We start from the raw sequence: 12,165 nt of genomic DNA, 5'->3' as shown, positions 1-12,165 counted from the left end.
CAAATAATATCATTTTGGAATAAACATCAAGTTCCACATCCATTTTCTGGACCCATCAAAATTTCATTGGACTTATTATCATTTCATCATGGAATGTCATTCTTTTACAGCTTGGAAAAATACTCTCTTATTAAATTGAGTTATAGCCTTATTTGCTACACATGTTTGTTGTCAAGTTGATTAGGAGAAAAAAGGGTATATTGGAGCTAGAGGGACATGGAGGATGTTTATTTATGTTCAATGAGGTGCAGATATCTTACTACTATATCAGCTTCCATGAAAGAGAGTTGGAAAGGCAACTAGAATTTTGTTAGGTACACAATTTAATTCACTAAAAAACTGTGGGCATAATCTCTCCCAAAGCAGCTCGATTTTTTCAAAAAAGAAAAAGTTAAAGCTGCATTTTTGTAGAGAGAGAATTAGCTCTTCATGCAGTGAACCTTTATTTAGGAACAACTGAGTGAAAATGTGAAATAAGAACTCTCCAGGGGAAAGTCATTGGAAATCTTGATTCAATATCATCTTGAAATTATTTGTCTCTGAATGCAAGCTACTTATATGTTTTCAAATGATCATCTCGTTGCTTGCAAGACATGCATGCATGAACCACTACATGGACGTTTCCGTGTAGCTCTATGCATATATTACATGTGAATTTCTGGCTACTTTCTAGATCTTTTTTTTCCTGGCTTTATCTTAAATACCTGTCAAAATGTTAAGATTACGGGAAAGATTGGCTTTATAGATTTGCACTGTCAAATTGTAAAATGTGATGATTGATATTGGTGCGATGTTGGTGATGTTGCTGTGATGGTTTGTTCAGGTACTTAAGATATTCTTAGCTTATAATTCTAGCTGAAAGTTTAGGTTCGTCTTGGGATTGCTTCATGATTCCCATAGATAGAAAAACCTCGGTGCTATTATCCTACACAAAGTTTGGACAAAGAAAGGATTAGTTATCTTTCATCTTTTACCTGCTTGCTCAGCAAAGGCTTGTGGAATTGATGTTGTGGTCATAGGGATGTAGGTGAAGAAAAGTGGGAGGAAGAGGCAGTGGTGATTAGGGATGGCTTAGGTGTGGGGAGTGGTTGTTGGGTGGGTAATGTGGCCAAGGAGATGGGTGGTGGTGGTTGATGTGATTGGGCTATGTGGCTAAGGTGGAGTCAAATAGAGGGAGGTGGTGGTGAGCAAGTGGAGCTTGGCTGTGACCAAGGTGGGAGAGGGGAAGGGGGGCATGGAGGAGAGGTGGATGGTTCTGGTGATGGTCAAGTGGTGGCAGATGTGGGCAAGGGTGAGAGAGGTGGAGGAGAGGCCACTGTTGGTGGTTGACCTTAGGTGGCAGCAGCCATACATGTGAGAGAGAGAGAGAGAGGTGGCAGCAGTGACAATGAAGGTCTCGGTGCCTTGGATGCTGGACGTGCCCTAGAAGGAGAAAGGGGGCAATCCTTTGCTGCTTGGTGAGCACAAGGAAGAAAAGAAAAGGGGCATAAGCAAAGCTCTATCCTGTTCCTTATTTTTTCAAAGGGTTCTTAGTCGTGCAGGACTCAGTTCAGTCCTGCCCTAAGTGGGTTATGCTAGTGATGTTATGTGCTCGTTTCTTTCCTTGTGGTAAGTCTTTGAAGGTATAAGGCTTAAACTGAGGATTGATCTATCAAATAAATAAAAAGATATAATAAATAACGCCATATTAGGATGGAAGTTACTAATTTATAGATTAAAGATTTCAGCTTTCTTATTTTTGACATTAATTCAGCCCAACAAATGTCTGCATTTTATTCATGGAACAAAAGAATCAGCAAATTTACACCTTAATTTGTATGGTTCAACAATGATTTCCTTGTACGTTAGGGTTTAGGGGCATCCTTGTCCTGCAAGATGAACAATTGCAGTGGTTTCAATCAATATTCTGTGATGGTTTGTGGGATGTAGCATATAGACAATCCATTATCTTAAGCAGAAATACTATCTTAAGCCAACATACCTAGTTTATTGCTGGTTGATTGCTGTTGGTGATAATTGGACCATATTATCTTATCAAGTTGGTTGCCTATGTATTATTTAATATTAGAATATTTAATTCATTGGAAAGTTCAGAATACAAAGACTTCTATTGACTCAACCTTCTTTTGTTTAGAGCAGCAAGATATGAAAGGTTGAATCACCTGGCATGCTCTTTTAGGTAAATACAAGGATATTCATAGATCTCCACAGCTTTAATCACGTATGATCGCGAAACTCTTTTGTTCTCTGCGACCAAAGTTTGGAGCTTTTTCTTTAATACTTCCCTGCAAATATATAGTTCTATGTGCCCCTTAAAAACTTGTAGGTCTAACGTGAAGATACGTAAAGAGGACTACCTTGATTAGTCACAGGAGAAGTCACCAAGATAAATTTTGAGCTATTCAGCTGGGTGATTCTTTATAAAATGGATGAACTGAGCTAATGTACTTGCTGTCAGAAATTTCTTTGTAAGAATCTCTTCTGGAAGAAGGCTTGCTCGCAAGCTTTACATTCACAAAAATCATATAAAGCCCTTTTGTCTGTGAAGGCAAGAGATATAAAATCTTTCTCGTACTTCCTTGGAAGATATTAAGTTCGCTCCAATATTCTTCACAATAACTTAGATGCATGAACCAACTGAATTTGAGCTGGAAATGTATGCCAGTCATCATCTGCATCGATTGCATGGTGTGTAAGAGAGGGAATCGCATGGAGGATCTTCAAATATGAAGTTACAGATTTGGAACTAGATCAGACACAAGGTGCACCTTATTTTTGTAATAGTTAATGTTGCTTCAATCTCTTTATGCATTGGAATTGCCATTGATTCTTCTGCATGCAGATTCAAGGACCAAGAAGGAAATAACAATTTACATGCAGTTTTAGGTGAGAATTTGTTATGTTACTTCTAAGTATTTGTATACCTGAAATTTTTTCATTACTAATGTGTATATCCTAAATATACGAATCTAGTTATCATATTACATCATGTATCTTCTTGATGTGTACTCATAATTAGGTTCTTGCTAGGCCTTTGACTTGATTATTTCTTGTTCTTAAAGGCACTGTGTGAGATAACATTGATTTGGTTGATAACAGGAGCTTTGATCAGATGAAGAAGATAAAACTAACATTTGATGTTCAAATATTCTTTGATATTTGTAGTTTATGTAATTTGGCATAGGATATCTTGTTTGAAAAAAGATCTTTCTCCAAAAAAAAAAAAGAAAAAAAGAAAAAGAATGGAAAGAAAGAAAGAATATAGGAGTTGTCTAAGTTTTGTAAAATTAATGTATCAATCATATAGAAGTAAAAAATTCACAAGCAGGGAAAAGTTGTGTTTCTTTGTGATTGTTCACATTGGTTGTTTGTCATACCAAAGAAGCAGTTAGAACATTTAAAACAAAATTTTGAACCCATTTGTTAGGATTAAGCAGCAGCTATGCAGCCTCAAACTACCAAAAATCACTTCGAACAACTCTTTAGATTGGAAAATACAACCATGTTGTCGGTATAGCTATAAACAAGCACCATAAGGAAAAGAAACTGTGAGGTTTTAAATCTCGAGGGATGGTGTTGTCTCGGTTTCTCTACAAAATGAGATGCCATGATGTGCTACTTTATGCTGGTGGCCTTCCTAATCGAGCATTCTGATAGATATTCTCTGACTCTCTCCCCTTCTTCTTTCCTTTCTTTTTTCTTCTTCATTGCTTTCTTTCCTTTTCTTTCTTCTTTCTTCTTTCTTTTTCTTTTTCCTTCTATCCTTCCATTTTCTTCTCCATTCCATCCTTTTTTTTTTCATTTATTCCTTCTTCCTTTTCTTTTTCTTTCTTTCTTTCATTAGTCTTTTTTTCTTTTTTTTTTTCTTTCCTTTCTTTCTTTTTCTCCTTTTCTTCTTCTTTCCTTTCTTCTTTTCATACGTTTTCTTCTTCTTTCCTTCATTTCTTTTTCTCCTTTTCTCCTCCTTTTTTTTTTCTTTTTTTCCTTACTTTTTTTCTTCTTTCTTTCCCTTTCTGGATGGGTTTCAGAGTCCTGCCCAATCCAAATCCGATTTCACTCACAGGAATGAGAAGGGATGGCCGGGACGCCTCATTTCTTCCATACCTTGAAAAACCTTGATTCTTATTTGTGTCTGATGGCACCATGGGATCAAGAGTCATCGTCGATGGCAAATTTTGTATTCGCAATTTCTGAGTAAGAGCATCAGGAAGATATCATCATGTTCTGCTAAAAGGCTACTAATCCTACAAGAGCAGTGGAATGAATTATATTGAAAGTCATTTGGGACTTGCTGAATTGGATAAAAGAAAAGGGTGGGAGACAATAATTAAAAAACGGAAAAAATATAAAAGGTTTTTACCTTTGACTAGAAAAGGAAACAGGAACTACCAAATTGGTCCATTTTGATCCTAATCAATCCAACTCAACCAACTGCTATGCCATTTCTATCTAGCTATGTTGCGGGTTTGGACCACTGAGGCCATTGCTTTGAGTCAAGGTGCCATTGCAAATAAACAAGGGCCGTCATGTGGCACTTGGGAGGTGGAAAATGCCATGTCAGATGCAAGTGAGCTGGTGATTGATCCAAAATATAGAGCTAAGATGATGCTATATGTTCCCTTTAGGCTTCTGTTACTGAAATTGCATAAACAAGATATTTACAGAACCATGGTTCCGTTCATTTTATCTATATTTGCCCATGTATGTAGGTTGGGGTCAATGCTTTGTCAAGTTTTATGTTCAGGTCAGTTGACTGAAATTTAAGCTTTTTCATTATTGATAATTGTCACTAATATCGGGAAATGTTTTGCTGGTTTAACTTCCTCATCCTTGTTTGTGCTTTTATGCCATATGCTATAGACTCTTCTGATAGACATTTGCTATAATTGAGTTTCATAATGTTCATTTACAATATAAAATTTGGCATTGTGACATATTCATCGGCATGCCAATCGTTGGGGCTCCTTTTGGTTTCTGAGAAAGTGAAAGAACAAAAAGTCAGAGAGAAATCATCGTTTTTATTGTTTGATCCTGGAAAGAAAATTTAGGGACAAGAACAAAGAGACAATAATGAGCCAAAATTTTCCAACCGGCCTAATATTTTTCCATTAAAAGGTAATAATGTTGAGAGAATGACAAAGGCAACTGGTTCGATATCAGCTAACCCTCTTGTGTCCACATTCTCGACAACTTCTCTGCAATTTTTAAGTGCAAGCGAACATGAGTAATTTTGATATGTTCTTTCTTTCACTGCATTTTTTCGCCTCATTTTCTCTGCTTCGAAGTGTTCGTATAGAGTTTGTGAAGGTGGGTAACTGTCTATATGCACTCTTAGATGGTGAGAGAAGTCTAAGAAGTAAGTTCCGTTTATTTTAAGAAATAATCACAAAGTTTTTTTTTTTTTTTTTTGTAGCAAGGTGGTTTTCTTGTTGTTTGAAGCTATCTTGATTGATAGCCTGTAGAAACTACTGGGAGAGTGGGATATTCTATCGAGACATTCCAGGAGAAGAACATTAATATCATATCAAGAAAATTTTAGAATTTTTTATAACCTTTTTTTTTTTTTTTGACTTTTGTTTTGACCTATCGCAGTTTTGTTTTTGAATACCTTCACATTGAAGAACTTTGCATGATTTTGATTTATTTTGGATCTACTTTGCTTTTGTCCTTGTATCAAATAATTCTCATGTTCCTTTAGTTATATCCTTATCTCCTATTTCTGCATTTATTTATTACATATGTCCTTCAGTCCTCGTCTCCCCTTCCAACCTTTTCTTAATTGCAAAAGTTTGTGGGTAAGATTCCAGGTCTCCTTTGTGAATCTTCATAAGCTAAGCTGTAAGGAGGCAAGTATATTATAGTACAGAAGATGAAGACATCACACGGTTAGTTTATTGTCTTTGTGGATTCCCCTTCTGGTGCTGAAACTTTTGTAAGTTCTGTCCTTTTACTCATGGTGCTTTTTAGGTGTTGTCATCTATACGGGATCCATTTCATCATCTGTCAACCAGGATCTGAGATCAAAAGCATTGCCAGCAGAGTGCCTTGGTAGTTATAATTGGCCTCGATAGATGCTGCAGAGTACCTACTAGTAGTTCTTTTGTGTTGGTTGCTGATTTTCTCTCAAATCAATATTTGAGGCAGTTATCATTAAGAAGAAAGGATGAACCATTACGCATTTGGAGTGTTGTACTTGGTAAGAAGAACTGATGGCTTCATATCTGTGATACTGAGAATCATTCAGCAATTTTCTTACATGTGGTGTCAGGCAAGTTTGGAATGGATATCAGTTCAATAAAGTTGAAGCTGACATCATAGATGTAGAGGTGATGCCGATGGTAGTTTAAGAATTTTCGGGTGGCACATTTGGAGGAGACCAATTCCTGCAAGCTATGGTCCATTAATTCTTAATTTAACAGGTAATTCCCCAATTCAGTTGTTGTATGTAAAGGATGGATGGTCTTACTAATTTTAAATGTAATTCCACAATATGAAGATTGCCTTTTGAATGTCAATTTGTCATGCCCTTTAATCCATCCTTTTTTTGCCTCCAATGCTCTACTTTTATGATCACGAACACAAAGCACATTATAGTACCTGGATCCAGAAATTGCAGGCCTCGACACCCTAGGAGTACCTTCACAGCCAAAATATTTACCACTAAAAGGATTTTGGCATATCTTCAACAACTTGGGTAAACTTTCAAGCCATATTTAATTTTCTTCCGTGACGAGCTGCACCGGCTATTGCGTTCCTACAAGAATGATTTCATGCGTATTTTTCTATCCAAAAATATGCACCGGCAGCATTTCACATCTAGCCAATATTATTTTAAGTATGTTGAGCTTTTCAAGGTTCATGGTTCGTTGAGGATGGTCATCATCGGCTGAAACGATTGTGATTTGTTTTACAAGGACGAAGAAAAGTCCCATGGCAATACAAAATTTTAGATGGTACGGAAGGCAGAACGCAGGCAATGATTTCTCTCTCAGTTTGTCCCTGTTTTATCCTCCTGACAGGATTTTTCGTTATAGATGATACATGCTGGACTTGCTCAAAGATCTGAAGTGGTAAGCCATGATTGGTTGAGGATGTTGCCGGCCATGAGAGGGTTAATTAAAGGTATGGCTGTCTGAGTGGGAACTATTTAATCCTAGCGATGCATTTCCGACATCAGATTTTTTCATAGTGACGGAGATCTTTCACCTTCTTCGATGGAAGTAACTACGCGATAAGACTGGTGGTGACCAGGGAGGCTCAAAGGAACCAAGTTGCCTCTTCAGAACACACACTTTACATCAGGGATAGAGGATGGTATTTCCAGTTCTCTCTGCCCGCTCTGCAAGCCTAGGGAGGTAGAAGACATGCAGTTCTGCCCTCAAGCCATCTTCAAGTCGCACATATGGCCGTTAAAATCTACGATATGGCCGTAGCAAGAGAAGCATTTTGCACCATCAACCGACCGGGAATCAAGTGAAGAGGCGCTCGCTTGCATGGATGCGTCCGCCATTTACCTTTTTTCATTCCACAACCCTCAAAAACTATGGTTGTCGAATGAGCAAGCCATTCACCAGTAGCTAATCTGAGCTCATGAAGAGTTTATGCGATTGGTTGACAGGCCAAACTTGAACGTAAAATCTCAAGTAACTTGCCGGCATCCAGGTCGATCAAGCTCAAAATATAAATAAATAAATAAATAAATAAACAAATAAATAAACGACATACATACCATCGGAGACCCATCTGCCTTTGCTTCTCTCTTCAGGCCTTCTTTAAAAAAAGAAATTGAAAAAAAAAAAAAAAAATGTAGACGGCGCACAGCCAACTGCAACCTCTTTGATTCATTTTATGGAGATTAACCCTCAGAAAACCAAGCCACCGATGGGGAAGCGACTCGGTCGATTACGCATTGTGCTTTGTGCGGGAGTATTTTAACCTGAAAGGTGTTCCAGCACAACGAATAAAAATTTAAGAAAAGAAAAGAAAAGCCTTGCGAGATGTTCCCACAACTGAGAAGTTACAAAACCATAATACGGAAGCAATGGCTCTATCCCAAGGAAGTCACATATTTGCGAAGTCATACACAGACATACATATAAATGACATGCATACAAACTAGAATATCCTCCTTAAGAAATTTATCAACGCCTCAACCTTGAGACCATATGCTCAGACCTCTGCAGGAAAAACAATAAGGTTCAACATTAGTATTAAAACAGTAAAACCTAATACAAACCAAAATATTTGGCATTCTAGTTCGGACTTAATTAATCAAATATGAATAAGTACACAGATGAAAGAAAAAACTGTCTTTCACAAATCAATAGCATGGACTAATGTGAAGGATTTTGCATGCACTTCTACATATGAATATACACCAATAAAAGGAAAACATTTTTTGTTTCTTTTTTTGCAGCTGGTTACTTTCCTATGGAAATAAAATATATAAACTTATCATTTTTGCCTTTATCGCAGCTCTTTTATTCCGCGGGGGAGGGGAGGTGAGGGGAGGGACTGACCTGTTCGCTGTAAGGCAGATACTTCCCATCAAATGTAATAACTACACGGTCCTTCCCATCAACACCTTGGACCTTGTCAACTGAACAGTGGAAGTCTATAGCTGACATACTGAGAATGAAAGAAGTAAAACTATCACCCAAATAATCATCGTTGTGTATATAGTGGATCCTTCAATGAAACATAATCAAAACTTGATCCTCCCGTACTAGATATTCTAAGTGAAAACAATAAAATCGAATCTTCATCTACCAAGCCAAGATGACAGAGCCATAGTAGTCTGTAAAAATATAAAAGCTATGATTTTCACATCATGATATCATATAATCTTCCTATGATTTGATGTTCAGTTGCAATATATAGTGTCATATTTGTATAGATAGGGCTTTATCCTTGTCACTCAATAGTTAAAATCTTTTTTTTTTTTTTTTTGAGAATATTCAATAATTACGACCATTGTCTTTGAAATTTTGATGAAAAGCATAAATTGTACAACAACTTACATGCCATCACCAAAGTCCTCATTAATGATTTCTTTGATGCTCTCTCCAAAATGCATAACAGCTTCGTTCAATCTGCAAGATCCACATACTGTTCGCTGAAATGACTAGCTACGACTAACAGTTCTATAGCAAAATACATTAAGATAATAAGCTATATCCAAATGGTTTTTAGAACTCTCTTCCCAAAAGCAGAAAGAACGACTATCTGATTGATTTAAGAGTTTTCGACCTTTATCAATTTAAGGAAGAGATATACATGATCAATGACAAGGGAATGAATCCAACATTAGCACAAAGGACCGGACCACAAATTATGGCACCAAAGAAAACATGCAGAGCAGCAAAAAAAACTAGTCCTGGACATCTTAATTCACAAAAAGGAGTAAACCACCACCTGAAAGCAGCACTCCTGAAGAATAAAGAGGTAGCACAAGGCAGGCAGTTTTGAATAACATCTGAGAATGCCAAAACTTTTTCACCACAAATAGTTGCTAATGCATGACAATGGATCAGACAACATACAATAGGCAGTATAACAATCAACTGGCAGTAAGTGATCACAACGAAAAGACCAAAGGACTGATTCAAACCAGCAACTCAACAAGCAACACCAAAAGCATCTAAGAATCCACAAGTTAATAGCTGAAAACACCAATAATTAACAGTATATCAGACAAAAATTCTGATACATCTAAAAGCTATCGAAGGAATTAAGTATATTAGACAGGTGAATGTTCCTCTTCTTCTAGACAGACCAGGCAACAAAAGATGAAAACACACATATAAGTATCTTAATGGTTGGGAAACAGTTCGCACATGCTGCAAAAGAAGTCCCATATCTTTGTTACAGCTTTCAGGATGCACAAAAGAGTTCAAAGAACTGCTTGCAGCTAGCCAGGAAACTATTTTTCTTCTTCTTAGGAAAAGGATAAATGGCTTCCAAGGTAAAACAAAGAACTTAAGAAGGGCCCTGCAGTTTTACCAATAATCATCAATATGGACTTCATCATGCACCATAAGCATAAATAGTAACATAAAAAGTTGTGGAAGACCAAAGGTGCCATATTATGAGTTGGCAAACAACTTAAATCACAAATAAATGAGAGAACAATTTTAGGGGATTATACTTAGTGATCCTAAAGACGACCCACAGAAACCATCTTCACAAAATGTCATGTGGGAAACTATGTAATACTGAACCAGCAAAATGCTCTTCCAAATCCTTGATTAGTTAATATACCTGCGAAATGACAACCACGAGATAATTAAACAGTAGGCATCACACCACATTTTTAGAACCACTTCTCAAAACTTGACAAAGTAAGGACCTCCATTGAACATCTAAAGACAAACAGCCTTTTTGAAGTGCTTTCAAATGATTCCTTGTAATCTTTGTAATGCAGCATTTGAAGTCTAAAAAACATTAAAGAAGGAGCCAACTCCCACATCAACTATCTCCCAAAGTTAACAAAACAGCCATAACCAATTCTGTACATAACCATCTTCTTAAACTTTCCCATACACAGACCTCAAAATCTACCTAACCCCAAACGCCAAACTATTCAAAGCTTCCATTATCACTTGTGGATAAGAATTTTCTGAGGACTACTTATTTGTAACTCTACATGTACACCATCAAATACTCTGCAAACCATCCATTGACTTTGTAAAACAGACTGGAAGTTCACTTTAGTGTTGAAATAGTGAAACTTAATGAATCAGCACAGTAGAGAATCATTAACCCCTAGGGATTCAACCTGTTTTACACACAACATACATGGAGTCATCCCAATAAGCAGGACGGGGTAGCGGCGATGCGCTTGTAAGTGCAGCTCTGATACGCATCAGTTCTAACACCAAAGTGATGCAGAACCAGGTATGACGATGCAAGCTAGCAAGTGGATTATGAAATAAAAGTGTACCCCAAGGCAGGACAAAAGTTTTAACCCTAGTAATCAACCCTGAAAGTAAGATAAAAAGGCAACAACACTACGAGAGCTGAAAAAAATGCATCAAGGAGACTAGTCTGAGGTAATGAAGGCAAAAAAAACAAAAAGGTTTAGGGTACAATGTCAAGCAAGAATGATCAAATATGCGTAAAACACAATCATGAAGATAAGAATGACAGGACAAAGACAGTTAAAAACCATGAGAGCAGGGAAGCCTAAATCCATGCACAGAGGCAAGAAGACAGACGAACGAGGTGTAAATGTTAATTACGAAATTGAGAATGCAAGGGGAAACAAAAAAAGAGTGGACTTGATGAATCCAGAAAACAACCCAGAGAAACGTGAACAAAACTAGTAACCAAGCGCATCCAATGAAAGATTTTGCAACTAGCGAAGGCCCAGGTATGAAAACCCAAGATATTTGGAATCGGCAAGATTTGATCACTAGAATGGATTCTCTTCCCAAAGAATTCATCTTGTGTTTGTTTGTGTGCAGCCTCCAATGGGCAAAATCAAGAAGTCAACCAGAAGTAGGGTTAAAAAATAAACAACTGGATAAACCTAAATCAACACAACGGGTTTTTTCTTACCGAAAAATAGAGATGAAACCTAATTAAATTCAAGCCCTCGCAGAACCCGCGAATAACCGAAAGATCCAAGAATGGGGAGTATAGAAAGAAAGGATTCAAAGAATAATAGGAAAAAGAGGGGATTGGGTGACATACCGGTAGATGGCGGGCTCCTGGATGAGATTGGGGTGGTAGGATCGGAAGGGCGGGTTCATCATCTCGGAGACGAGATCATCGGTAAGCGTTGGGATGGCGGCCCGGAGGGCGAGGGCGGTTGCGGGCTTTAGCTGGGCCTGGCGGCGGAGCAACTGGGCGACGTAGACGTTGGTGAGCCCCGTCTCCACCGCTATCTGGGAGTAGCACTTCCCCGACGCTTTTTTCGCCGCCATCAGCCGCCCCACCACCGTCTCGTCGGTCATCGCCCGTCCTCTATCCATCGCTTTCCCTAACTCCCTCCAGAACAGAGTGGCACCACGGGAACAGAGTATCACCGAGGTTGAGCTCCCAGTGTCATCTATATATATAATCTGGCATATGACGCCTCTTGGCCAGAATATATAAAAGAAGGGAGACGATAAATAAGCATAAATGAGAAGGGTAACACACGCATCCCACGAAAGCATTACA

At 37.9% G+C, this 12,165-nt stretch overlaps 1 protein-coding gene and 1 long non-coding RNA gene across 2 annotated transcripts; one reads left to right on the top strand and one right to left on the bottom strand.

Annotated features, from left to right (window-relative positions):
* The first annotated feature begins 4,017 nt into the window (after positions 1 to 4,017).
* LOC140852559 (uncharacterized) lies at positions 4,018 to 6,536 on the top strand. Its single transcript, XR_012135443.1, has 2 exons — positions 4,018 to 5,885; positions 5,968 to 6,536. It is a non-coding gene; the product is annotated as an uncharacterized lncRNA (long non-coding RNA).
* A 1,431-nt stretch (positions 6,537 to 7,967) lies between these two features.
* LOC105054453 (cyanate hydratase) lies at positions 7,968 to 12,060 on the bottom strand. Its single transcript, XM_010935954.3, has 4 exons — positions 11,695 to 12,060; positions 9,021 to 9,092; positions 8,520 to 8,628; positions 7,968 to 8,177 (listed from the first exon to the last, which is right to left on the bottom strand). The coding sequence occupies exons 1-4, from the start codon at positions 11,973 to 11,975 to the stop codon at positions 8,142 to 8,144; spliced, it is 498 nt and encodes a 165-aa protein (XP_010934256.1). The 5' UTR covers positions 11,976 to 12,060; the 3' UTR covers positions 7,968 to 8,141.
* Between the last annotated feature and the right edge of the window lie 105 nt (positions 12,061 to 12,165).

Source organism: Elaeis guineensis, chromosome 11, assembly GCF_000442705.2.
Source record: "Elaeis guineensis isolate ETL-2024a chromosome 11, EG11, whole genome shotgun sequence".
Lineage (NCBI taxonomy): Eukaryota > Viridiplantae > Streptophyta > Magnoliopsida > Arecales > Arecaceae > Elaeis > Elaeis guineensis.
This window is presented reverse-complemented; position numbering and strand designations above follow the sequence as displayed.